The sequence below is a fragment of the Protopterus annectens genome, chromosome 9.part0, assembly GCF_019279795.1.
Source record: "Protopterus annectens isolate FY-2018-M chromosome 9.part0, PAN1.0, whole genome shotgun sequence".
In the NCBI taxonomy this organism is placed as follows: domain Eukaryota; kingdom Metazoa; phylum Chordata; order Ceratodontiformes; family Protopteridae; genus Protopterus; species Protopterus annectens.
This window is the reverse complement of record NC_056743.1, coordinates 1,013,188,401-1,013,214,530: the sequence shown is the minus strand read 5'-3', so window position 1 is coordinate 1,013,214,530 and position 26,130 is coordinate 1,013,188,401. Positions and strand designations below refer to the sequence as shown.

The window sequence follows — 26,130 nt, the reverse complement described above, 5'->3', positions numbered from 1 at the left end:
TTTTGTTCATCCAACTGAGAGCTTTCATACAAGTCTAAGCCATACCTCTCACCTCTCCAGATTTTTTCCTCCAATTTTTGGTCTGTACATTAAAATGTGTAGCTTTCCAGCAAATTATCAAGGATTAAAGTTATTAATGACAAAAAGTTGAGTTTCAGACTTTATATCTTTCTGCATATGCACACTAACATAAATGCTATTTTAGCAACTTTCTAAGAGCCATATTTAAAATCTGTCAAGATTTGTGCCTTTTTTAGGCTTTGTCTTGGTTTCTTGTGTTGTATGGGCTTGTCAGTTCTTTCCATGTCACTTGGTTGTTGAGATACTTGGAGAAATGTGAAATTTGATATAAATGAGAGCAACACTCTACCTGCACTAAAGAGGGCTAGGTACTGGACATTAGTTTTCCATAATGTAACAGTTAAGATGGAATATTTCTATAGTTTGTGCAGGATGATTTTGGAATAATGTAAATGATTAGTCTGTGGGCATTAGGATGGAACTAGAAAAATGCAGAGGCATTACTAGGCTTCAAGTTATACATGTCCTAACGGTGATTCATAGGTTAGGATGACAAACATTTTTTTAGGATCAGTATCAACTATTACTGAGCTTCACTTCACATGCACACCAGTTCTTAACTTCCCCATTAGTCATAGGATCATGGGAAGTTACTAGGCTATCTGCCCCGAGGCCCATGTTTAAACAAGTCTGCACAAAATGCCCTTGTCCAGCAGGGATATGGATGGAATCCCAGGGATGTATTTTCTGTTTCCCATCCAGTTGTCCAGGTTGGGCTTAAAGGGGGTCACGATGTACTCCTTGACTTGGAGAGGGATTGTATTCCACAGATGGGGGTCTCTGGGACACATCTGTCCTGCCAGCAAGTCCTGTTGATGTCACAGACAGGTTGAGGCCACTCGCGCTGGTTCCTTGAGTGGAGGTTGACTTGTGGATATGCGGCAGTCCCATCAGGGTGGGGTCCGAGATTGCCTTGTATGCCAGACTGAGTCACTTCAGAGTCCTATAACTTTACCTCAGTGCTTTTTTGTTTTTTTTTGGGGGGAGGTTAACTTGAGCAGTAATCTTAAACATTACCAGCTTCACTTAACAGAATAGTAGGAAGATGGTGCAGGAGTAGAGGATGGATATTGCAAGTATCACAGAAACATGGGCCAGTGATGAGATGGGATTGTTTGTTTTTTGTGTGTAGGCTGTTTGGGAGTGACAGAAAAAGGAAGAGTCCTGATTCAGGAATGACAGCGTAGGGATGTCTGAATGTGGTGTAGCAGTCTTCTAAAAGGGGAAGACCTCAAATATGAGGTCAGAAACTAGAAAGAGTATCACTTAGAGGATGGGGCAAGGGAGCTAATAGGTCAGAATCTTTGGGTGTCCAAGGGAGCTAATAGGTCAGAATCTTTGGGTGACCTGGCAATAAGTAAAAGAATAGGAGACCATGGATTGATGTAGTACATTATTCTCCAGATGCATCGGAGGAGGATTGAAGAATCCGTTGAGGATGAGAATAAAGTGGGTAGGAAGGAGAATGTCCTACTCTGAATGGAGTCTGCATGCAGTTGACTTTGGAGATTCCAAACTCCAGGGTAGAATGGGGGGGGGGTAGTAGGTCGTCTAAGCCAAGACTGTACAAGCAAGTCATGTATGTGCAGGTTAAGAATTGATTAATGGAGTGCTGCATGGGTCTGTCCTGGGTCCGGTACCAAGTACGTTTGTGTTGGGCCTGCTCCGAAGATCAACCTCTTCGGTGATGAGACAAAAGTGCCTTAGTGGAAGATGGTGGGTGGGGTAATGTAGGGAGGGATTTGAAAAGGTTAACTAAGTGGCGAGAAAGTTGCAGGTTAGTTTCAGTGAAGACATGCAGATTGCAGTACTTTGGTTACAAACCTGGTGTAAAGTTACTAAATGGAGCACTGCAAAGGATGTCAGTGCAGCAGCAAAAAGTGGGATCTGGATGCGTCTGTCACCCTTGGAGTGATGACCAAGAGCAGACTGAAAGGGGAGTGGCAACAGCCGGCAGAATGATGGGGTGTATCTTAAGGGGATCATTTTCAGGGTAAGGGGTTAATGCTCATTACACTCTGGTAGGCTCTGACCAGAACTCGCACTGGTATTGTAGAGGCTGTACAAGGGAATGATCTTTAGGTTGCTAGAAGGAATCCTGAGGAAAGAGTATTCAACTCTGAACTGTTCCAGAGACTGTTTTCACCTAGAACATATGCCCTGGAGGCAACAAACAGGCACATAGCCAAAAATTATGTACAGGAAACAAGTATTCAGTAGTTATAAAAGAGGGAGTACAAGCCTATCTTACAGATCAAATCGTAGGATGATGCTTGTTTTTTCATTAAGTATGTATATAATATTTTAGATGTACTTTTCCGTTATCGGGGCAACACTTGTAAGGTGTGTGGATGGATAAGACCTATCCTTGAAATTGCAAGGTGGACCACTTGCTGGTAGTGACTAATATAAAAATGGTTTGTCAAGGTCACAGATTTCAGAATAGGACAGCCTTTGTCATATGAAGCCCTTTCCTACTACCCCTGTGTTTTTCTTCACCAATAATTTCTGGTCTTTTCACTTTTTTTTTTTTTTATTTATTTTTAACCATGGCTCACTTCTTGGTTTTCTAGGCACCGTACCACTGTAGAAAGAACCCCTGTTAATTTATAAATACAGTGTGAATGAGCGTTGTTTTGTGAAAAAATAAGGAAGTGCTTCTCTCTCTGGCCATCAGCTGATTGTAAGGGAAGAAACTCCCAGCAGTTTAGTAAGCTAATCTATCCCTAATGCAATAATTCTGAAACCCCAGAGGCAGCACTGAGTTCAGATCTCCCCATTCTCACTGTGTGCTCATTGACAGGTATACCTCCCACCATTACAAATCACTGAGTGTTGGAAAGAGGACCGCTCATTTCCCCACAAAATCACATTGGTCATTCACACTCTATTTCGAAATTAACAGGGGATCTTTGTACAACTATCTGTATAAGCATCAGTGACTTGGCCACAAAGCAGTAACACTCCCACAACAAATCCAAACAGAAAACTACAAAACCCTCGGAAATTAAGCAGCGGTGAGTTGCAAGGAAACATCAGTACTACGGTGACAACAAAGGCAAAACTCAAAGCAGAAACGAACAATCAAGTGACCACTGCTAATTTGCCAGAAAATAGTATTTTGAGGAAGAACAAAGTTAAACCCAGAAAGAAATAAATGGCAGTGAGTTCACATGAAGCGCACATTTTGCTTGTTGCCCCATTAACGGAAAAGTACCGTTATAGATGTGTGTGTGTGTGTGTGTGTGTGTGTGTGTATCTATACACACACGTATACATGCACACGTTTATCTGGTACATAGGGGGGGGGGTTTATTGGCATTCGAAAATGTAATGGGTCGAATCACTAAATGTCAAACTGAAATGATCGACCTATTACATTTTCGAATGCCAATAAACCCCCCCCCCCAAAAAAAAAAACATATTAAAGGGTGTAGGCAGGGGGGCAAGCCCCCCTGCGCCCCCCACACCCCCTGCTACTTAAATATACCAACTCCGAGACCGCACTACACTGAGTAAATGGAAATCTCCCCTTACGGAGATTTCCGTTTACCCATTTGATGTTCTGCCCTTTCGGCATTCTCCATGCGACAATATCAAATTCGATATTGTCAGCATTCGAAATGCTGATATAGACCCGGTACATACATAAGCGCACAAATTTTGTGTGTGCACATGTAAATACACCTACACCTATGCCCACAGTAAAATAAAGTATAGTGTGTGTATTTTCTAAACCTAAAAAAATTGTGGAACTATATTAAAGTGCTGATGCTGTTTGTTTTATGCTTTGACATCATTGCAAGCCATGATAGGCACTGTGCATTGTAAGTGTAATGCTGATAGCTTTTTCAGCTTGAGCATTGGAAGGTGAGATTTCTAGCTGAAAACTAATTTTGTCAAACCTACAGTAGAATTTATATTCACAGAAGTTATCTTGCGTTTTAGAACTGACTCATGAGTTCTTGCTGATTCTTGAGAAGACTCCAAACCGTTTGAAGCACAATAGGAATTGGAGAGTGAGTATATATTAAATTGCTAACCTCTCTGCCACTACATATTGACTATTGGTCTCATATTAGAGTTTGTAAATTTTGGCAGTCCCTTTTTGAGAAGAACATTGTGTTTATTTATACCCACTGTAATGGGTCCTTTTGTAATTTAATGCCCTGTGTTGATCTCCATTTTTTTTGCCACTGAGTTTTTGAAATGTGCAGCCTTGTACATCATTAAGTGTTGACTGTGTGCTGCACAGGAGGATGAGTGTGTCTTCCATAGTGGTTTCGATGTAGACGGCAGTGTGCATCTTCCATAGTGGTTTGGATGTAGACTGCATAGAGAAAAAAGGGAATTTACTTAATTTAGCAGTGTTTTTTTTTTTTTTTTTTCTTTTTCTTTAATTCATGGTTCCGTCTGCACAAACAAGATAGTGCTATAGTAAATCTAGTAACTGGTATTTTTATTTCTCAAAGGTACCAAGTCCGTATCATGGATGATGATTGCTAACTAGTAATTAAAGTAAGATTTGAGGTTTTGTATGTCCAGTTGTACAGTCCCATTATATTGGGTAGTAAGGTGTTAAAAGGACAGCAGAGGGTAGGAATTGAAAAAAAATAGAACAAGTTCCGACTTAAGATAATCTATCAATGCTTTTTGTCCCTTCATAATAGGGTAGCAGTTTTTTTGGGGGGTAGGAGTGTTGAAGTATAGATTGAGTAATTTTTACCTGTCCATTCAGAATTACATGATTTGTTTAATTCCCACTTTCCCTTAAACCCCACTCGTCGTCGTCCTGAACATTACTCTGTGTATTTTTCTCACAAGTTCCATTTATTTTTATGTAATTCGCTGCTTCCTTTTTCTGACTATCCTCCTTCCATTTATTTTATATTTTTTGCGATATTCAATACTTCAAATACAGTTGGTTTAGATTTTGATTTCCATTTTCTAGTAATTGCTTTTTTGGCACCCAACAAAATTAAACTTAACATGGCTTTACAATGTTTAGGCAGTTCAGGTTCTATGTCCCAGTTTAAAAAAATGTCCTTGGTTACAACAATTTGCTCACCCAATGTTTTTAACAGTCTGGCAACCCATTACACTATCAATACATGTTACCAGTTGCTTCTCTCTTCCCACCTCCAACATTTGCTGTCTACCTGAAAAAAATTTTGTGTGTGCTTTGGGATACAAGAATACCTATACAAACACAAGGAAAAAGTCTATCGTCTGAACTTTGTTGCATACTTAGGACCCATAAGTATGTCCTCCCATTGTTCCCTTGTAGTTGTCTTAGTGTGTTTATATGCCCTACTAATTATCCCATTTTTAACCGCAGCTTTTGTTATTGATTCAACTAAAAAGTCTGTCAGAGCAGGTCTTTTACTTGGTTCACCTATCCCTTTCTCTTTGCCTGTAATCTGTCATTCCCTTGTAGGAAGAGCAGTCTCTAGCCTGCATTCTAAACATCTTCTTGGCCTCATTTCACTCTATTGCCTTTCTCCCTTTAGTTATTTGCACTCAATACCTTGGTCCCTTTGCCAGTTTTCTCCAATAAATTCCAACATCCCTTCTGCCTACTTTCAGTACTCCTACTTGCAGTCACCCCTGTTGGCAAAATCTCTCTGCTCCAGTCTTGTTGGCTTAGTTCTTAAAATGCTTTGTTTTATAGATATAATCTTTATGGTGTTGGTTCTCCTTTAGGATCTGCATCTAAATCCCATCCATCCACAACACCCTTTTTTCCCGTTGTTGCACAAGGGGTTTGGGGTGTCACTTCCAACACTGACAATCATCTAGAGCCAGTGTTTAGTGGCTAGCCGTTCAGCTGTAGTTCTTCCACACCATACACACACACTCGCACCTATGACCAATTTAGTATCCAACCCACCTACACTCCTTATTTCTTTGAACTTCCCCACTGCTTCAACGCCATCCCTTTCTGTTTGAATTGTAGCTTTCTGCTCATGTTATATGTATGAGCCTTAACTGCATAGCTGTAAAATATCTCAAGTAATTCTAAACTGCCTTGTTCTAATGGAAGGATCAGCTTATCCCAAGCTTGATTATTGCCCTCTTTCCCTCCCAGGTAAAGAATGTCTATTACTTCTTCATTTTAAACTCTCTCCTTTTTATCCCGTTCACTAGTTAACTTTTGTAAAGTTTTTTTTTAATAACTCTCAATTTCCACTACCCATTCCTTAAATTCCTCTTTAATAGGTAGGTGAAAAGGTGCTAGTGTCTCATTTTTACATTATTTCCCAGCATTTTTATCTTGGTTTTTATTTGTGCATGATCTGAAAGCATTATTGGATGGCTGAAGCTGTTGATCAGATGCATATATTCCTGTGGAATATAATTCCTTCCAGTCTAGCAGAGTTATTGTAACTTGGGAAAGTAAGTAATTTGTCGGTTCCTACAACTGAATTCACATCTTCCATGCCAGACGTTTTTATATATTTCGGATATCTATCTTTGTTAATTTTTTTCTTTGTATGTCCCCTTGAAATGTACCTAATATTGTAAATCAAGTTCCAGTCCCCACCTGCAAGTAATATTGCCTGCTGAAAGATGGTAATTTCTCTTTTTTTAAGCTCCATAAAAGCAGTTCTTGGAATATAAATACATGCCAGCTTAATCCTACTCCTTTGCCAGTAACTCCTTACTACCACATGTTCCATTGTCTTTTTTTTCTCTCGTCACTATTGGAGCCCCTCTAATCAGTTGTCTTAATCCCATTTTCCTTGGTTGTTTTTCTGTTGAATGTCCATCTTGAAATCATTTTTGTCATTCACATGCTCACTTCTTTTCTGATGTCACATGCAACATTGTGCAAATATCAGTTAGATATTTTCATTTTTGTGTATACCTGTAAGGCATTTGTGTTCCAAGATAATATGGATTGCTTTTTATCATAATGGCTACACTATTGTTCCCAGCTGTTATACATTTAAAAAAGTCTGTCCATTTCCAGCTTCTATTGTACTTGCACACCAATGTTTGGCAGGCTGCTGTTTCATGCAGTTTTCTTCTTGCCATGTGAACATATGTCACATTTTTCAAAACTTTGTTTTAATGAAAAACTAAATGCATTTTCAAAACAGAACAATCCCATCCCCTATTGACATAAAATAAATGCACTAAAATATTTACATCTTCAAAAAATAAAGTTCAGTTCGCTAGATAGCATTTGCTCCAACTAGAAAGCTGAACCCACAGGCATTACCTAACCTAAAATTATGATTACCCATGCTAAAGTGCATTTTACAGCCTTTGTTCCCCACTTCAATTGGTGTCTGTGCTTTTCTTATTTCCCCTCCTAGATGTGAAAATTGTTTGTATGCTTTCAGAAAACTAATTTTTAACCCTAAGAAACATTAAACTAAATTGTACACAGTTCTTTCAAATGCATTCAGGCTGCTGAAAAGGATGCTATCCCTTATTCACTCCCAGTAATTCATTGATTTATTTTTACTGAACTTTTTGCAGCTGTATCTTTAAATTTTGCATTTCTCTCACCAGAGTGCTCAGAACTCTCAGGAATGTTTATACCCGCAAACAGATCTTTGTGTAAAAATAGTTAGCATTGAGAAAAATAAATGTGCAGATGCATGACGGAATCTTTGTAATCTTCACTCTGAAGAATGTACAGCTGTCTTCACCTACAGATGACTTTGACTCCTACTGAGAATATTTGTTAATGGGGGGGCAAGCAAATATCTTTGCAGACGCAAGGAACTTTTTTTGACTTTTACCATATTGTTTTTCAAGCCTACTTGGTTAAACTTTGTAGGTTAAGACAAGGGCTTTAATCTTGGCAGCCGTCCTTGTAAAAATAAGAGATGATCTTAATTCTTCATATAAAATCACTGCACTCTCTTAACTCCACCCCAGCAACCCAAGATCATGGTATATTAACCTAATCCTGCTGCTGTCCAGCCTTTCTTCTCTTGTTTAAAAGTTTATAGGCTATTTCTCACAGAATTATCTTTAAAACATATGCAACACTCTGAAGACCCCCCAATTTAAAATACCCGAAACAGTGTACAAGTCTGCTTTATTGTGTAACATGCAGTTTGTCATGAAATGCTTTATACAAATACTAAAAAACATTTTCATGTATATCGTTAATATTTAGAGCATCACAAAGTGGGGTATATGCTCACAATTTTTTCCGATTCTGCAAAAGTACTGTTTTCTTGGCCACTTTTCCTTGCAAAGCCATATTTTACGAATGTGATTGCTTTATAGTCTGCCATTTATTCACTAATTTCATTGCTGCTTGTTCAAGTCCATGTACTCCTGATTATTCTAGTCAACTACTGTGCTTTCTTGTCTCAATCATTTTGTTTTGCCATATTGGGAAATGTTTCATTAGCAAAGTTTCTGTTATGAGCTTTATTGTCAGAAGAATGAGAAACGCAGCCACCTTTTGCTTGATGGATCACTAACTTCTCGTTTTCTCCTTAGCTTGTTATGCATTCCAAAATGTGTCTGATCCTCCAGGGAAAAAAATCTGAAGACTGATGAGTGCACAGCTTGGCACATACACCTGATTCTAGACATTCATTGCATGTTTCTCTTGTGCCTGGTGTACAGTGAGTTATTTTCCCCAAACAGTTTGCTGTCTCTAGTTTTTAATACTTTACCCTCCTGCCACAGTTTTGTTATGATTAACTGTCTGCAGGTATGATTGTATCTTTACTAATACAGGTCTTGGCTGCTTTCTCATGGCCAGGTTTGGAACAAATATGCTGTGCTCTTTCAATTAACGAACCCTGTTGAGAGTACTAGTCTAGTTTGTGATTTCATAAAATTAACAGTATGTTCCTTCCAAAATTCTCTGGTAGAGCAGAAAATCTCGGGTTTTCTGTGTTGTCTTTTAACTCTGCCATTTTTTGAAGCGGCTGCTCTTGAAGTCACATGCTTAGCCAGCCTTTTCATTTCAATCTGATTTTTGCAGTTGTATCAGTTCATCTTAATTGCTACTTAAAGCTTCTATTTTTTTCCAGCCTTTTTATTTGAGTTGATTTATTCATTCAATGTTGCATATATTTTAATCACTTCTGAATGCATTTAATTTTTCCTGTTAAGTTCTCTTGTACCAAACCTGAAGATTGAACTATTTTTTGCTGGCCGTTTCTCATTTTGTTTTCCCACTGGGAGAGCTGAAAGTAAGCTGCAGTGCAGCTATCTTGGAAGTCCTGAAGTAAATGTTGGTGACCTTTGTGGTGACCTTATGGGGATGTATTGTGTGGTAAAGGGGGGTTCCCATAAGTAGAGTAGGTAGAACAGCAAAGCATTTTTGATGTCTGAAAGACTTGTCAATTGTTAGTACACTGTGCTTCAGAAAGTTCATTAAGTGTACCACACAGCATGTAGGTTGAGAGTTCCCATCTCCTTTGTATAGTCTGATTCATGCAAACATTTTGGTTATACAACAACCAAAGAGGCCTGGTGGTTCTCGCTGCAGTTGTTGATTTTGCTTTAGTAGCATAATTAATTGGCCTCATTTTTCTCACTTCACAGTTGTGATTCTGCTGAAGGTCTTTTAAGCCCCACCACATGCACACAATAGTAGTGATTACAGTGACTTTACTGATTGGAAACTGACCATTGTAACTGACATTTTCACTCTAGATCTGTTTATTAAGAATGCTTAACATGATGAAACTGAGCTTAGCGGACAAAGTTCAATCTTTACTGCCAGTAGGCCATTGCTTGTTGCAATAGTCATTACCATTGTCAAGCTAGCTCTAGTAGAAGGTGATACTGGCTTCCTTACCTGTCAGGAATACAGACATAATTTTTTTAAAATCCTCTTGTAGGGTTACCTGGTTGTTTTCTACTTGTCGCTGTTCTTGTTGAGTTATTAAAGAATAGCACCATTGGAGCATAGAACCCAAGTTATCTGTCGTTGAAGTAATACGGTAGTGAAATAAGTGACAACACTGAGGACAAATTGAGTTTAAATTGTTAGTTTAACTTTCAGTAACTGATGAGGGAGAAAAATAATGGTGTGGATTTCTTGAATGCTTGGGGCTGTGTGTAACAATCTCCATGTTGCCTTGCTACCCTGAGCTTGAATTTCATCCCTGCCTTTGGAAATGATACCCTGAAGATGAAAGTGTACTGAAATCTATACATCACCATGATGTGGTACTGAAAAGGCTGGAGTTTCTGCTGCACTAGTTGTGGGTAATGATGTGAATTGGAATATTACCATTCGTAATGTGGTGCAGTCCTATTTAGACTTTACAGACTTGCTGAGTCTGAAGTTGCTTGATGCCACAGCTCCACCTGCATGGCAGCTCTGTTAATGCAATAATGCCATGCACCATCTTGCACAGCAACTTCACTTGTGTGGAGCTTGCTAATGCATGCAGTCTGGCATTCCATGAGGGTAGTGTCTGCAGGACCAAGTCCTGGCAAAGCAACACCTCCACTCGTACAAGAACGGCCCATGGGGATACTCCATTGCTTCACTGTTGTACTTTGGCAATCTTTGATTGTGTACAACTTGGAAGTGTTTTAAGCATTGCATCTGCTTTTAGTATGTACTGAATAAGGACTGGTGGATCCCTAGGTTTTATATTTGTATTGCTCTACGCACTGGTCCTCTTAGAATTCAGGCGATGATTGTTTTACATTATTAATTTATCCATACACAGTATGCGTTTCGCCTGATGAGTACCCTTTTGTTTTTGAACATGTGTAGAAGTGTTTTATTTGGTCATTGGGTTTAGATCATGGCTGCATAAAGATAGGATTTTTGCATATTGATATTGGAGTGTCCAGAGTTGCCATTGTTCAGAGGAATCCTATTGTAAACATGAGGTGAAACAGAATTGCAGCTCATGAATAGTGTAGGTTGCTGAGATGGGGTCTGTGATGTGTGTTCGTGTTGCATGGAAATAAGGAAAGGAGAAAAACACAAAAGGTGGAAAAAACTGATTATGTTCATATTGAGCACAACTGCAGTAGCCTTAAACTATATGGGCTTATATCCTGCCAAAGATAAAACAGCCGGCCAGCATCCAAAGTTTTAGGGCACCTTCCACATGCCAGACTGTCAAGCAGCTCGAGCTGAGCTGACTAGGACATGTTTGAGCGTGAATTATTTTCCTTTTCAGAAAAGCTATTTTATAAAGCCGGAGTGTGTTTAATAGAATGTCTTGTGACTATAACATACTTTTAAACGGAGTACTCATTCGGTCTCAAAGTTGTGTTTAACTGATAAACTATTTTCTGTCATGTAATTGAGTTAAAGGTAGTGGGGCTGCTGTAGTGCCCAAAAGTGCTTTTACTGTTTTCTGTCCCAAAAAAAAAAAAAAAAAAAACTAACCTTTTGTGGACTAGTAGTTTTACTGACATTGGTGCTTGTTTTTCACCAGGATAGAGGCACCATTTTCGGCTTGGCTATGGAATAGATGGTCACAACCACAGTCCTTCCAGCCACACACACGCACAAAACAAAAAGTTAAATAGACCGCCTTTGACACCACAGCTGGCTACCAATTTGCTTCAGCCGCAGGTGGGTGACTTAGCTGTGGCCATTTTGTTTTACCTCAAACCACTCGTCTTTTACCCCAGATCCCTGTGGTGTAGCACCTACAGCCACTATGAACTGGGGGGTTATCCACGTCATGTGTGGCTGTTTAGGTTCCCTCAGCGGCCGAGGGAAACCACTTGTTGGTCCTGTAAGAGGAAACTGGGAACGTTCCCCTGTTTCAGAATGCCCTGCCTATCCTTGGGGAAGCAATGGCTGTTAGCAACATAGTTTGCCCTATCTTGCCTGTAAAAACAAAAAGAAAAGAGAGAATGGGATAAAGAGTAGCTTACTGGGACTGGCTGTTTGATTCAGGGTGGTGTTTCTTGTAGAGTAGTTTCTGGTAAGAGAGGAATGCTTCCTTTCCTTTAGAGGATTAAGATTCTGAGTCTGAATGGGGAGATGCTGGAATGGATTCGGAGTTTTGTCCTCTGGTTTCCAATTCAGATTTGGAAAGCTGTTTCTGGTTCTTTCTGTGGAATTATTTCCCCCTGTGAGGTTTTTAATAGAATGTCCTATTTTCCGTGAGAGAACACTGAGGTTTCTCAGTCCGTAAAAAATACTGAGTTGTTACAGAAGGAATTTGCAGAAGTTACACCCATTCCTTCCCTCTTGTCCATTTTAGATGTGTGTTATGGCCTGCAGTTTCCCTGATAGTCTGTTAGCTTTCCCTAAGAAGGCAGATAAGATGTATAAAGTTGCTCTGTCTTAAATTTTCTACACTATTCCCAAACCCTGACCCAGTAGCTACAGCCTTAATAGACTCGTGCTGCTAAGCACTCCATTCCAATCCTACTCTTTCTAATAAGGATGGGAACATTGATAAGTATGGGGGGGGGGGGTTCTGCAACTTTGAATTTCAGAATTTTAAATTGTCAGGTTTGTATTGTATGTTTTGTTTGTTTTGACATTAAGGTATGAGGAGTAATCTGAAGTGGTTAATCTTCTTCCCATTCATCAGTGATGGGTTTGATTCCGAACCCTCGGAACAGAGTCTGCCTTATACCAAGCTTGCATGCACCAAAAACTCTCAAGCTAAGCTGCTACCCACAATGCCCTTTGCTCAGTTACCTCAGATCTGGTTTGCCGCGCAGCAGCATAGCAGCGTTTCACCGAGCTCTCCAGCCAAGTGCTTTTTTCTTAAAGATTTAATAGTTTGAAAGTTTTTTCTTCCTTATAACTTGTTCTGGTTCTATATTGCTACTGCTCTACCCACAGGTATTTCTCTTACCATTGTTGGTAATTTCTTGGCATCTCCAACTTTCTACCTTTATGGTATCTTGTTACCATTGTTGGTATTTACTTTTTTCTCTCCTCCATTTCCTCTTTTTCCTCTCTGTCCCTTGTGAGTGTGTGTTTTTGGAATGTCTGAAAAGAAGGGAACTATGGGATTAAACACTGCTCTTCTTGCAGTGGTAAACTGCCGAATAGTGACCTCCATGAGGAATGTGTTTTACTGTTTGGGGGTTCCGCATTTAACAAACTTATTTCAATAGGCCTGCTTGCTTTGCCTTTCTGAGGCCATTTCTGTGATGAGTTCTCACCCCATCCAGCTTCGGATAAGAAACGTCCTCAATCGGACCGCTCTTCACCGGCTGGTGACAGAGGTAAAGGTCATAAGACCAAGGCCCGTAAGTCATCGTCTGAACACTGATGTTCATCGTGTTACACTGCTGCAGTCTTCATACTTGCATTATCCTGCCATCAGGCGGTCTCGCAGTCGGCCAGATTTCCAAAGTCCTGGTCTGGCGTCGGTTGTCGTCGCTTTCTCCCTGACGTCAGTGCGCCTGGGGTATATCGGAGACCACCAACGCCATTTTCTTCAGTCTTTCTTGCTGCGCGGTGCCAGACGCAAAAGCAGTTCGCTAGTGCCGGTCGGCCATCTCCTGAGATTGATTGCAGAATCCAGATCCGAAGTCCACGATAAAGCTTAGTACCCCGTTGGGGAAACTTTTTCTTGCCTCAGACCAATGTCAGTAAAAGCTAATAACTGTATTTCTTGTGGGAAGCAAATACCTCATAAGGATTTCCATTCTTGCTGCATTCCTTGTCTAGGCCCTGATCACGACGTCACTGGGTGTCTGTTCTGTGTTAGATTTAATAAGCGTACTATTAAACGCAGATCTGAATCCTTTCAACGATATTTTGGTAGACAATATAATTACAGGATGCCGTCGGATATTCCGCCCGCTATTCCGAAAAAAACGCAAAGATAAAGACCGGCACTCGAGGCCCACAACCGATGAGGCCTCCGCCTCTCAACTCGCCAGTCCTCTGGTTTTCAGTGAGGTGCCTGCGCAGCCCCTGACGACTGCCTTGGGAGAATCCTCGGCCCCGGCCGACTCCCACGTGGAACCCACAGGGCCCTCTGTTTTATCTGATGCCGGCTCCACTGATACTACCCTGGCTGAGGGTACTCCTGTTTCTGAACAGACCAGTGTGTCCACCGGTGTTTTTGCACCAGGGAACATTTCCATTAAACTTACCAAAGTAAAGCCAAAAAAGCAGCTGCATTCTCTTGCCCAGACTCCCATGTCTAAGAAGCAGATGCTTAAAATGGTTGAAGACCTTATCCTTTTAGTCAGGGAATCTCAACCTCCTCCTGAAAAAAGGCCTAAGCAGGAAACAGAATATGAATCCTCGGACCAAATGTCCATTTCTTCTGAAAATGCCACTGAACCCGAGTTTTCTTACCCAGCTTACGAAGATTCTGAAGCTGAGGAATCTACACCTTCACCATCTCCTCCTGAGGATTACTCCTTTGGGGAAACATTACATTCCATGAGAGAACATTTTCATTGGGAAGGACAAGAATATTCTGACTCTAAGACGAGGCTTAGAGATTTCCTACTGTTACCCCAGCACAGGCCCCTTGTCATTCCACAAGTGCTGGACATTGTTGATGATGTATACTTGGAATCCATTATGAACCCAGATTCCTTACCACCGTCTCCTGTTAAGCCGGACAGGCACTACAGGGTTCCTGAGTCTCTCAAATTTCTTTACAAAAGCCCTGTGGCTGACCTAGAAACCATTTCCCAGGTCTCCAAAGGAGTAAAAGCTGCTTCAGCAAAGAATCCAGTTCCTTCAGACAGGGATAATAGGTTCATAGGTTCATACTAGGCTATCTGCCCTAGGGCATTTATAAGCCTAGCCAGAATGTGTTTGGCTTTCGCCACCCATTTTAAATTTATTTTGCTATGCCCTTTTTCGAGGTTAGTATACTGTGCCTCTGTCTAACAGTGACACAGAAGTGATACCCCAGGTAAACCTACAATCTCCCATCCACTCATCAAGATTCCTCTTGAAGAGAGTCCATGAGGGACTCTGCCTAACCTGGACTGGGATTTTATTCCAGAGTGAAGGGAGCCTCTGAGTTATGAATCTGTCCCTCCAGCATGTCCTATTTATTTCAGTGCTGAGGTTCAAGTCTCTCGAGCGCGTAGCTCGATGGGATTTGGATTTTCTGAGGTGCAGCATATCCATTAATTCCAGGTTGGACATGGCTTTATACGTCAGGCACAGATAGCTTCTAAACAGGCGGTATGCCACTGAGTAGAGCTGGAGTTTCTTTAACCGGGCAGCATATGGCATCTGTTTGAGCCCTTTGATCCTCTTGGTGAGGTACTTTTGGGGTCTTTCCGGTTGCTGCAGGTGTCTGGTAAGGTATATCCCAAAAGGGGCATTGTACTCAAATTATGGGCCTGATGAGGGATGAGTAAAGAGGCACGATGACTTCCCCTGTTCTAGATGTGAATCTCTTCATGATTAGGTGGGCTATATAAAATGTTTTTCTGACCACTTTGGCCACGTGGTTGTCAAATGAGAGATTGCTATCAACTTGGGTCCCCAGGTCCGTAATTACTTCTTCTGTACTTAATGGATTACCACCTATGTGGTAATTTGTGGGCACTTTGTTTTTGCCAAAGGGGATGACTATACACTTTTTGGCATTTAGCTTGAGGCCATGGCTCTGGCACCAGTTGTCTGTTTCTATGAGGCCCTTTTGGAGGATGCTTGTGTCGGCTGGAGAGTCTATTATGGCGCCCAGTTTGCAGTCATCTGCAAACTTGGTCAGCCACAGTCCTTCCGTGTTGGCCTGTACCTCCGAGAAATATATACCGAACAAGAGAAGTCCCAGGACTGAGCCTTGTGGGACACCACTTGTAACTGGTTTGGAGTCTGACATGGCTCCAGCAATTCTAACCATGTGGGTTCTGTCCTTGAGCCAGTTTGCAATCCATCTAGTGACATAGGGGTTTATATTTAAGCTGGTGAGCTTATCTATAATGCCCGAGTGGGGTATTGTATCGAAGGCTTTTGCGAGGTCCAGGTAGGCTGTGTGGACCACCTTCCCCTCGTCAATGGCCTTGGTGACTTGTTTCAAAGAAATCGACCAGGTTTAAGAGGCAGGATCTGCCCTTAAAGCGAAACTGGGTAGGATCCAGTGTCTGTAGGTCCCCAATATCTTTATGAGGTCCATGATGAGCCTTTCCATAGCTTTGCAGACCAAGCTAGTCAGGCTTATGGGGCGATAGTTTCCAGGATCCGTTGAGGCACCACCTTTATGGAGAGGGACCACTGTTGCTGTATGCCACTCTTTGGGCACAAATCCTGTAGTAAGGCTGAGACTGAACAGTAGTTTTATGTTAGGGTTTAGCTCTTCTTGGAGTTCATGTAGGACGCAGCCCGGGACACAGTCTGGTCCCATTGATGCTGTGTTTTTTGCTTTGGTGAGGGCGGCTCTTATCTGAGCATTTGAGATGTCAGGGGGAGCAGCACTCTGCTGGGATAGATATTTGCCCTTTTGGTGAGGGGGGGGGGGGAGAGACGTTTGCGCTGAACCTGTCAGCTAGGATATTGGCAATGTCTGTGGGTTCGGCGTATTTTTTGTCATTTTGGACTAATTCTGAGCATATCTGGGAATTCCCACCCTGGTTCCTAACATAACTAAAGAAAGCCTTGTGATTATCCTTAGTGTCCTGTGCAGTTTTTTTTTCGAAGCTGGCCTTAGACAATTTTTATGAGTGCCCGTAGTTTTTTGCTGATACTGATCAGTGATGCCTTCCCTTTTTGGGATTTTGCTCTATCATTTAGTAGCTTCCTCCTTCTATTGTATAGTTTGTTTATGGCTGGGGTCCACCAGACAGGGCGTCTGCCTTTGGAGGATTGGGTCTTGGTTTTATTTGGGATCGCATGATCCATGCATTCCTGATGGTGTTCATAGAATGCGTAAGGATTCTGCAGTCTGGGCCATATTTTCCACAGGCCTGGGGGCTTTGAAGGATTCCACCTCTGTTTTGAGGAGTGTGAAATTTGCTTTAGAGAAGTTTTTCACTGTGGTTTTCTGGGCAGGGGGTGGGGTCGGGATGTGAATATCCAGTGAGATTAGTTTATGGTCTGATCTTACCAGTGAGGGATACACTTCTGGTCTGGAGCAGAGAGTCCCCATGTTGGTGATGATCAGGTCCAGTATGTTTTCCCCTCTTGTGGGAGTGGTAACAAGTTGTTCCATAGCATTTGAGTTTATAAATTCTAGGAACCTTTGGGCTAGGGTGTTGGAGCTAGAATAATGCTCCCAGTCTGTTTGGGTAGTTGAAGTCGCCCAGTATAATGGTGTTTGGAGAGACCTTCATATTTTCCAGTGTTCTCAGGAAGGCCAAGTGGGGTTCCTAGGTTTGGGAGGGTGGTCTGTAGCAGGCTATAAATTGGAAGGCAGTTTTACCCACTGTTAGTTGCACATGGATAGTCTCTGATGCTTCGTGCTTTGCCACCAACCTGGAGGTGTGGGTATCTTTGAATATCGATACTCCCCCTCCTTTTGTGGTTCGGCCCAAGTTTTGGGGCCGAAAAGCATGGTATGAGGTATAACCTGGTAGTGCTTGGGGTGCTCTCGGGAGCCCTGAACCAGGTTTCTGTTACTGCACAGATATCTATGTTCTCCATGCTAAGGAGAGTTTCGAGTGCATGCATCTTGAGGTTTAGACTTCTGGCATTGAGTAGCATTACTCTTAGTTTCTTATCCCTTGTGATACCTATGGAGGTGGGTTCGTCTTTTGAGCCTTGCCTAAAAAAGGCACTGTGGGGGGTAGCAAGAGCCTTTGCCAATATCCGAAAGCCCAGGGGTGACAGGTGCAAGCCGTCCCTAGCGAAGCATGGTGGCTTGTCTAGCATATCATCCCAAGCTTGACAGGCATTGGATCCCCTTTGAATGACACCAGTACTTAAGCCAATTGTTGAAATTTATCATCTTGTCTTCATATTTTGGCATCATTCTTGGTGAGGGTAAGATGCTACTCAAGGTCAGGGTCATACCGGTCTGGGCTACATGCTCAGAGAGCTCCTCTGTCTCTCTTTATGTAGTCCAAGTAAGTACGTCTCTGGTCATTCACACCAGCATGGACAATGACTGAGTCATATTTGTACTTGCCTTGGAGTGATCTGAGTGCTTGTGTTATGTGGCGGATCCTAGCGCCCAACAGGCTGCTCACCGTGACCCTCTCCTTGTTCAGCCTGGTGAGCGGGAAGTCGGTGTGCCTGACGATAGTCACCTATTACAAGTGTATCAGGTGTGGTGTTTAGTCTTAAGGGTTGAGATGTGTTGCACGTGTTTTGTTTTGGGGTAGCGGTTGCTTGGGTGTCTGCTTTGGAGATCTCTCCTGCTTAGGCAGATCTTTATTTAGAGCCTCCGAGTATGCATTTGCGTGATTGTGTTTGGTTTGCTGTCGTGGTAGGTCTATGTGAGACTGGAATTGTAGTGAGTGTGGTTTCCTTCTCCTCCTGACTGGTTATGCCAGTACTGAGTTGAGAGAGCTTAGCCTCCAGTTTGGCTATATGGTTGCATCTCTCACATGTGTTGGAAGTTGTTGGGAGGAGGAGAGGGTTGTCTGTGTACATGAGGCAGTTGTAACATTGCCTCAAGATTCCCAGATTCACCAGCTGGACCGGAGAGGAGATTGACAACTGACCTTTGGACATGCTAGAATAATATTGGGAATTCCTTTATAATTGAAAACAAGGGCCAGTGGGGAGTGAGGGTTGTAGTGCTTTTAATTTTTAGTGCTGACTTATATCATTGCTTTAGTGAGCAAGTGCCAGGTAACTTAAGTGCAATGTGTTACAGGTAACTTAAATGCAAAAATGACAAACAGTAACTTTCTTTCAAGTGAAGCTAGGAAATAAGTACAGTAAACAATGCAGATATCACTAGTGATCCACAGAAGTGCTGAGAAGCTGCGTATTAGGTGGAATTAGCGTTCCATATGACAGATGGGGAAAGAAAGTTTATACCTCTGCAACTTTAGCAATGAGTGCATTAAATTGCCAATTTCATATGTTAAAATATCAGCAGTATTTACTGTCTCATTTGAAATTAAAGATGCTTCCAGATGCAGAATCCCATAATGTAAAAAATGCAGGATTTATTGCATGCAGTTGAGCAAGTGGGCAAGCACACTTTACAATGTGGTTTTGATTCATTAGAGGCCTCTTGCAGAGCAGCAGTCACAGGGTCTGTAATTAGGAGACCTGCATGGCTCAAGGAGCAACCACTGCCAGAACAGGTGAAAGCTAAGTTACTGGATGCACCCCTACAGCAGGATGTTTTATTTGGAAGTAAAGCTGAGGAAGTGTTAAAAAGAATGGAAGATAAAGCAAAATCTATGCAGACGGTTAAGGATTTCATGCAGGTACAACCACCCCGCTTCAGCAGGAATTGGCCTACAAAGAATTGATTCTTTCCCATTTCGGACAGGCCCCGAAGAGGCAAGTACATACGCCCCAGGGGCACAGAGGTCAGTCTTAGGGTACTTTCAGGTCACGACAATGGGTCGCTTCAAGCCAAAAGGAAGGTGAAGACAGACCCCAAACCTATAGGAGACAGACACCAATGACTTCCCCTACAGCTGCCAAATCCAACTATTCTGGCAGCCCCTTTGGGAGGAAAATTGGCTCTTTTTGTAAACAATTGGCTCTTGATCACCAAAGACGAATGGGTACTCAAAATTGTATCTCAGGGATACAAATTCCACTTTCACACACTGCCAAAGATAAGAGGCATGCCAGACCTACTTGCAAATCAAAAGGTGGAGGCTCAAAAACAAATTTTAATTCTCATGGCTATGGGGGCTATCCAAACAGTCCCACAGCAAGAACAGGGGCAAGGCTTCTATTCAAGACTTTTCCTAGTACCAAGGAAGGACAAGGCCTGGAGACCCATCCTCTACCTATCTTCACTAAACACTTTTCTGGAGGTTCCAAAATTTCAAGATGTTAACTCTCCAGCAACTGCTACCTATGTTAGACAAAGACGCCTGGCTAGTTACATTAGACCTAAAAGAGGCTTACTTGCACATTCCAATCAGGCAGACCTGCATAAAATACCTTTGATTCAGAGCAGGCAGAAAGCATTATCAGTTCTCTGCACTGCCCTTTGGCTGATCTACTGCGCCCACCTGGCAACAGTAATTGCATTCTGCAGGATGAAAGGTATTCAAATTTACCCATACTTGGACGACTGTCTAATTCAAGCAAGGACAGACTTCTGCAGCACCTAGCATATGTGAAAAGACTGCTGATCTGCCTAGGGTACACAATCAACGAGAGAAAATCAAAATTAGTACCCTCTCAACAAATAACATTCCTGGGTGCCAGCTTGAATACAACGGCCCAGATGGCTTACCTTCCAGCAGACAAGCAGATTCAGCTCAAGCAATATTTTCAGCTCCTTGCTACACAGACCCAACTCCCTGCAAGAAAAATTCTGCAGGCCTTTGGGTACATGGCATCTTGCATTCTGTTAATCCCATATGCAAGCTGCATATGAGGAAACTTCAATGGTACCTGAAGAGTGTTTGGTCACAGCATTCTCAAAATTGGGAGACAGTAATGCCTCTAATTCCCTGTCTGCAAAGGGAGTTCCTATGGTGGGCACAAGCCTGTCACCTGAACAAGGGTCAGCATTTTTCCAGCCCACAGCAAGGCAGTTTCTAACAAGATGCCTCTGATTATGCATGGGGAGCCCACATGGACGGAAAATGCATCCAGGGCAAATGGAGCAAACTTCAAAGGCATCTCCACATAAACCAAAAAGATGCTGGCAGTACAAAATGCTCTCATGGCTTTCAGGGATCTTCTACTTCCAGGAGCGTTGCTTATAAGGACAGACAACACAACAGTTATGTGGTACATAAACAAGCAAGGGGGGACTCATTCTTACCCCCTATGCAGATTGGCAATGAACCTTTGGAACACAACCTTGGCATTACAGATTCACCTGCAAGCACAGTTCCTGCCAGGAAAGAAAAACACTTTGGCAGACAGCCTAAGCAGAAACATCATGGACCCACGAGTGGCAGTTGAACCCACTCATTTTCAAGGAGATAATACAAAAATGGGGAACTCCAGAAGTGGATCCGTTTGCATCACCAAGCAACGCCCAATTACCTCGATACTGCACAAGGACTTGCCATCTACAAGCATGGAAAGTGGATGCCCTATCGTTCTGTCGGAGCAACCTGAAAGTGTATGCTTTTCCTTATCTACCTCTACTAGCAAAGGCCAGACAAGAAAAGCCAAGGATGATACCGATAGCCCCAAATTGGCCTCGTCAGCATTGGTACCCATTACTAAAGAGCCTGTCACAGGAACCACCATGACCTCTGCCTCTAACCTCTCCGCTGCTGTTTCAAGAAGACAAGCAGACCCTGCACGGGCAACTCAAGACATTAAACCTAGCAGAATGGAAGATCTGTTGACAAACCCAGCCATGCCTCTCTCCAAGGCTGTAATGGATGTAATACTTGAAACCAGAAAAGCTTACTCTGACAAATGGAAGAGATTCTGTGCCTGGAAACATGCACAAAATTTAGATCCTCGGGTGCTTAACATCCCACAGATTTTACAATACTTAGCTGAGATGTTACACAAGGTCCTGTCCTTCTCTATTAAGATCCATGCCTCTGCCATTTCTGCTAGCTATAATACAGAACCTCCTGTCTTTTCACATCCATTGGTAAAACAGTTTCTGAGGGTGGGCAAAAAATATCAGACCTCCAAGTAGAGCTCCTACTCCTTCCTGGGACCTCAATTTTGTTTTGGAAAAACTGACCTTACCTCCTTTTGAACCAGCCAACTCAGCAGAATAAAAGTTTCTTTCATGGAAGACAGCTTTTCTCCTAGCCATAACTTCAGCTCGGAGAATTTCTGAATTGTAGGCCCTTATGGCAGTGGAGCCCTTCCTCATATTCCACCAGGACAGGGTGTCCCTAAGAACTAACCCTACCTTTATGCCGAAAGTGGTTTCTAGTGTAGACCTAAACCAAACTATCCATCTGCCCACTTTTTTCCCCAAACCACAGAGCAAAGGGGAAAGATTACTGCATTCCTTGGACATTCACAGACAACTGCGTTTCTATTTGGACAAAACCAAGGCTGGCATGAAAATCGGCTTTTTGTCTCTCTTGCTCCAGCTACTCTGGGGAAATCTATTTCTAAACAAACAATTTCTAAATGGATTGGGCACTGTATTTCTTTTATACACACCATGGGAAGCCGCCCCCTACCAACATTAGGCCTCACTCTACCAGAGCAACTGCCACTTCTACAGCCTTCCTTAGAGGTGTACCCACCAAGGACATCTTGGAAGCAGATACTTGGAGCTCTGTACATTCACCAAGCACTACCATTTACCCCTCTTTTCTAAGTCCAGGGCTGGTTTTGCCACTGCAGTTCTGCAGGGCCTCATAGCCAGTCCTAATGCTATCTAATGTCCATCCACCCCTACTCCGCTTTGGGACTCTACCCAAGTGTGAAGACTGCAGCAGTGTAACACGATGAACATAGTACAGTTTTGTACCTACCATAAATGTAGATGTTACAGGGTTGACACTGCTGCAGTCCTATTTTCCCTCCCTCCTTCCCCTCTCTGTTCTATTGTTGCCAAATTGAGATTGTGTATCAAAAGTTCCCCCTTTTTCTGTCTATTTGGCTGGGGTTTTTTGCTTATTTGCTGTCTCATGTTTTGTAAGTGTTGTTTTTATCATGCTCTTCCTTTTTTGGGGCACCTGGCATCTGGGGCAAGAAAAACTGAAGAAAATGGCGTTGGTGGTCTCTGATATACCCCAGGCGCACTGATATCCGGGAGAAAGCAACGACGACAGACACCAGACCAGGACTTTGGAAATCCGGCCGACTGCCTGATGGCAGGATAACCCAAGTGTGAAGACTGCAGCAGTGTCAACACTCTAACATCTACATTTATGGTAGGTACAGAACTGTACTTTCTGCCTACTCTGTGCCGACTACTACATCGGCTCAGAGCTCGGCTCCAATAAAGTTTACCTAGGCAGCCTCGGCAACCACACTGGCCCTGACCATTATGGCACCGCCTACGTCTTCGATACCGACCAGTATGACGTCTTAAATACTGACCAGTATTTCCATTTCTTTATCAGCACCGACTTTGCCTGTTTCAGTCCCGGCAACGACTTCGGAACCTTTCCTATCGACCCTGTTATCTGTTCCGACAACATCAGAACCGTTCCTATCGTCCACTCCTATAGTGACTTCTGCTCCGAGCCCTTTCACGGCTCCGACCATACCGTTATTACATGTTGCAAAATTGGAATAGTCTGTGCTGTTCTGAAGCACACCACGGACCCGATAATCATCCAGTGTGGACCTGTTTGCCGGATAAGCCTGTAGCCCCTTTTTGGACCAGTCTGGCTCCTTAAGGTGCATCGGTGAGATCCACCAGGAGTCTCTCCGAATTGGATGTGATGTGACTTTTTGATCAGCTGCTGACTGCTAGAGGAATCTCACATCCACCTAGACCCTATCCCACTCCTGACTTTGGGTCTGCTTCTGCAGCAACCCCTACTTACTCTCCTCCCTTGGATCCTCGGTTCCGAGGCTCATCTACCCAACTTTTAACAGAGGAATTCCTTGCTTGGCGCCGACAGCGCCTCTGAAGTTCAGAGATCCCTTTGGCTGCCGGTTCCGTCGGAACCCAACCTTCCTCAATCTCATGCCTGGGGGGATTGAGCCCCCAGTGTCTGTTCCAACAGTTTTGTTGACCCTGACTTCAGAGCAGAGGGTGACTACTGCTCCGAGCTTGGTTGAGGCTCCGTCCCTGGGGGCCGACCGTCTGGAGTGGTGTGTGACCCTGGTTCCGATTCAGTCTTCTTTGGTTCCGGGCTTCCTTTCCTCTTCGAGCAGGCCCGTTTTCTGGGTGATGGAGAGGGCTCTTGCTGCCAGCATTCCTTCACAGTAGGTTATTCCCCCAGTTCCCTCTGAGCCGCAGCTGTTGGAGTCCACCCCCCAGGACTCCCGAGTGCAATTCTAGGAGACCCTTATTCAGGGCATTTCACTTTCCCACCAAAGAATCTCCTCGGAAATGTGTGTATAAGAGGAGAGACACTGACTCCCAGAAGGAGTCACTCAAGAGGATACAGACTATGATGATGGGGAAGTGTCCCCACGGTCGCCCCGGACTGTCTCCTTCGGGGACATCATGGAGATCTTGAAACAGAGGAGTGACTTAAGTCCTTAATCCCTTCCTCAGAGGAATCCGTATTCATGTAGGCCTTTCTCTCTTGGCCCTCTACTTCTTGGGTGACCCCCCCCTGCCAATGAGCTGGTTAAGCTCATTGTGCAGCGTGCTTGAAAGAACCCCGACTCCGTTGAGGCCGTCCCCAGGAGATCTAAGTTCTTTCCCCTCAAGAGGATCAACTCCCATTGGTCCTGAGGCTTGCCAGTGGACACAATGGTGGTGGCGGCTGCCACAAAAAAGGACCTTGCAGAAGAGATTCCTGCTGTTCACCCACCCAACAGTGTGTTCCGGGCAGTGAACAGGTTGAGGAAGCGAGTCTTTGCGTCAGCGACCTTCGCGGTTAGGTTTGTGAACTTTATGGCACATTTTACGAGGCTGCAGTGAGATCTCATCTCCAAACTCTCGAACGCTCGCTGGTTAAGTATCGGATGGAGCACGAGATAAGGTTGCTTCCCAACTTGCCACCCTAGAATCCATATCTAATTCATCCATGAGGTTGCTGTCACACACGACCGAAGGAGCAGCTAGAGCTATGGGTGCAGGCGTAGTCATGAGACGTCATGCCTGGATGCGCATCTGTGACTTCGCGGACTCCTTCAGGTGGTCTTTTCTAAATGCCCTTATCAAGCCCTCTGCTCTATCTGGTGCGAAGGTCAAGGATACACTAGCCAGGTGCGAGCAAGACTGGAAGAACTTGTCTGCAGTTGGCCTACGTTTTTCCAAACCTCAGCGTTCATTCTCCAGGAACCAGAGGAGCGGAAACATGTGGCACAAGAAGTCTTGAGGTCTTTCTGAGACGCACGTGGTGAGGACTCCTCTAGAGGCAGAGGGGGTGCCAATAATAAAAGACGCCCCTTTTGGGGCAGAGGGGGTCCCCGCAACCAGGGCTCCAGAGATTCTTTTTCAGGTAGACCATGTCAGCGCTCCTGAGGCGCTGCCCGATTGCTTTCCTCTGGAAGCGGTCAGGGCACGTTTCTCTCTGCACCAAGATGCCTGGCTGTCCATTATGAACGATCAGTGGGTGCAGAGAATCATTACCAGAGGCTACCATATTCCACTAATCTCCTATCAAAGACCTCTGAAATCCCTTCCCGATGTTCCACCCAGTGAAGGAGAGGAGGCAGCTTCCGAGATACGAAAGCTTCTTCAAAAAAAACAGCCATCCAAAAGGTCCCCTCAGATCAGTGTGGATCAGGGTTCTACTCCCCCGTTTTCTTTGACACCAAAAAGAAACTGGACTGGAGGCCCATTCTTGATCTCAGTCATATAAACAAATAAGTAGTTAAGACCAAGTTCCGCTTTGTCACTGTTCAGTCCATCCTCCCCTATCTGCAGGAGGGTGTGTGGATGTGCTCATTAGATCTCCGGGATGTGTATTACCATATCAAGATGGACAAGCGCTCCAGGAGCCTCCTTTGCTTCCAGCTGGGAGCCAATCCCTACCCGTTCAGAGCCCTGCCTTTTGGTGTCTCGACGGCCCCCAGAGTGTTCACGAAATGTCTGGCAGTGGTAACGCTCATCTGATACTTCAGGGATTCCAGGTGATCGTGTTTCACTGTTGCAGTCATTACACTTGGGTTATCCTGCTGGCAGGCTACCCGCAGTCGGCCTGAATTGCAAAGTCCTGGTCCGGCGTCTGTTGCTGCTGTCGTCTCTTCCCTGACGTCAGTGCGCCAGGGGTATATAAGTTGCAGCCGACACCATTTTCTTCAGTCTTTTTTGCCGCGCGGTGCCCAAAGCAGAAGCAGTTCGCAAGTGCCAGTCAGCAGAGTCCTGAGATTTTCGAAATTGAATTTCAGATCCGAAGTCTTCAATAAAGCCAAGTACCCCGTTGGGGAAACTTTTTCTTGCTCCAGACCGATGTCAGTAAAAATTAACCATTGTATTTCTTGTGGGAAGCAAATACCTCATAAGGATTTTCGTTCTTACTGTATTCCTTGCCTAGGCCCTG

General features: G+C 43.5%; 1 protein-coding gene across 2 annotated transcripts in view; it reads left to right on the top strand.

The window, feature by feature from the left end:
* CCNT1 (cyclin T1) overlaps positions 1-26,130 on the top strand; it is a 119,472-nt gene that overhangs the window by 72,597 nt on the left and 20,745 nt on the right. The window contains exon 8 of one of the 2 annotated variants that reach the window (XM_044083799.1): positions 4,030-4,100. The exons of the other annotated variant lie outside the window; for it this stretch is intronic. Within the exon in view, the coding sequence (XP_043939734.1) occupies positions 4,030-4,100 (71 nt within the window). The remainder of the gene's footprint in view (positions 1-4,029; positions 4,101-26,130) is intronic. 2 annotated transcript variants of the gene reach the window in all.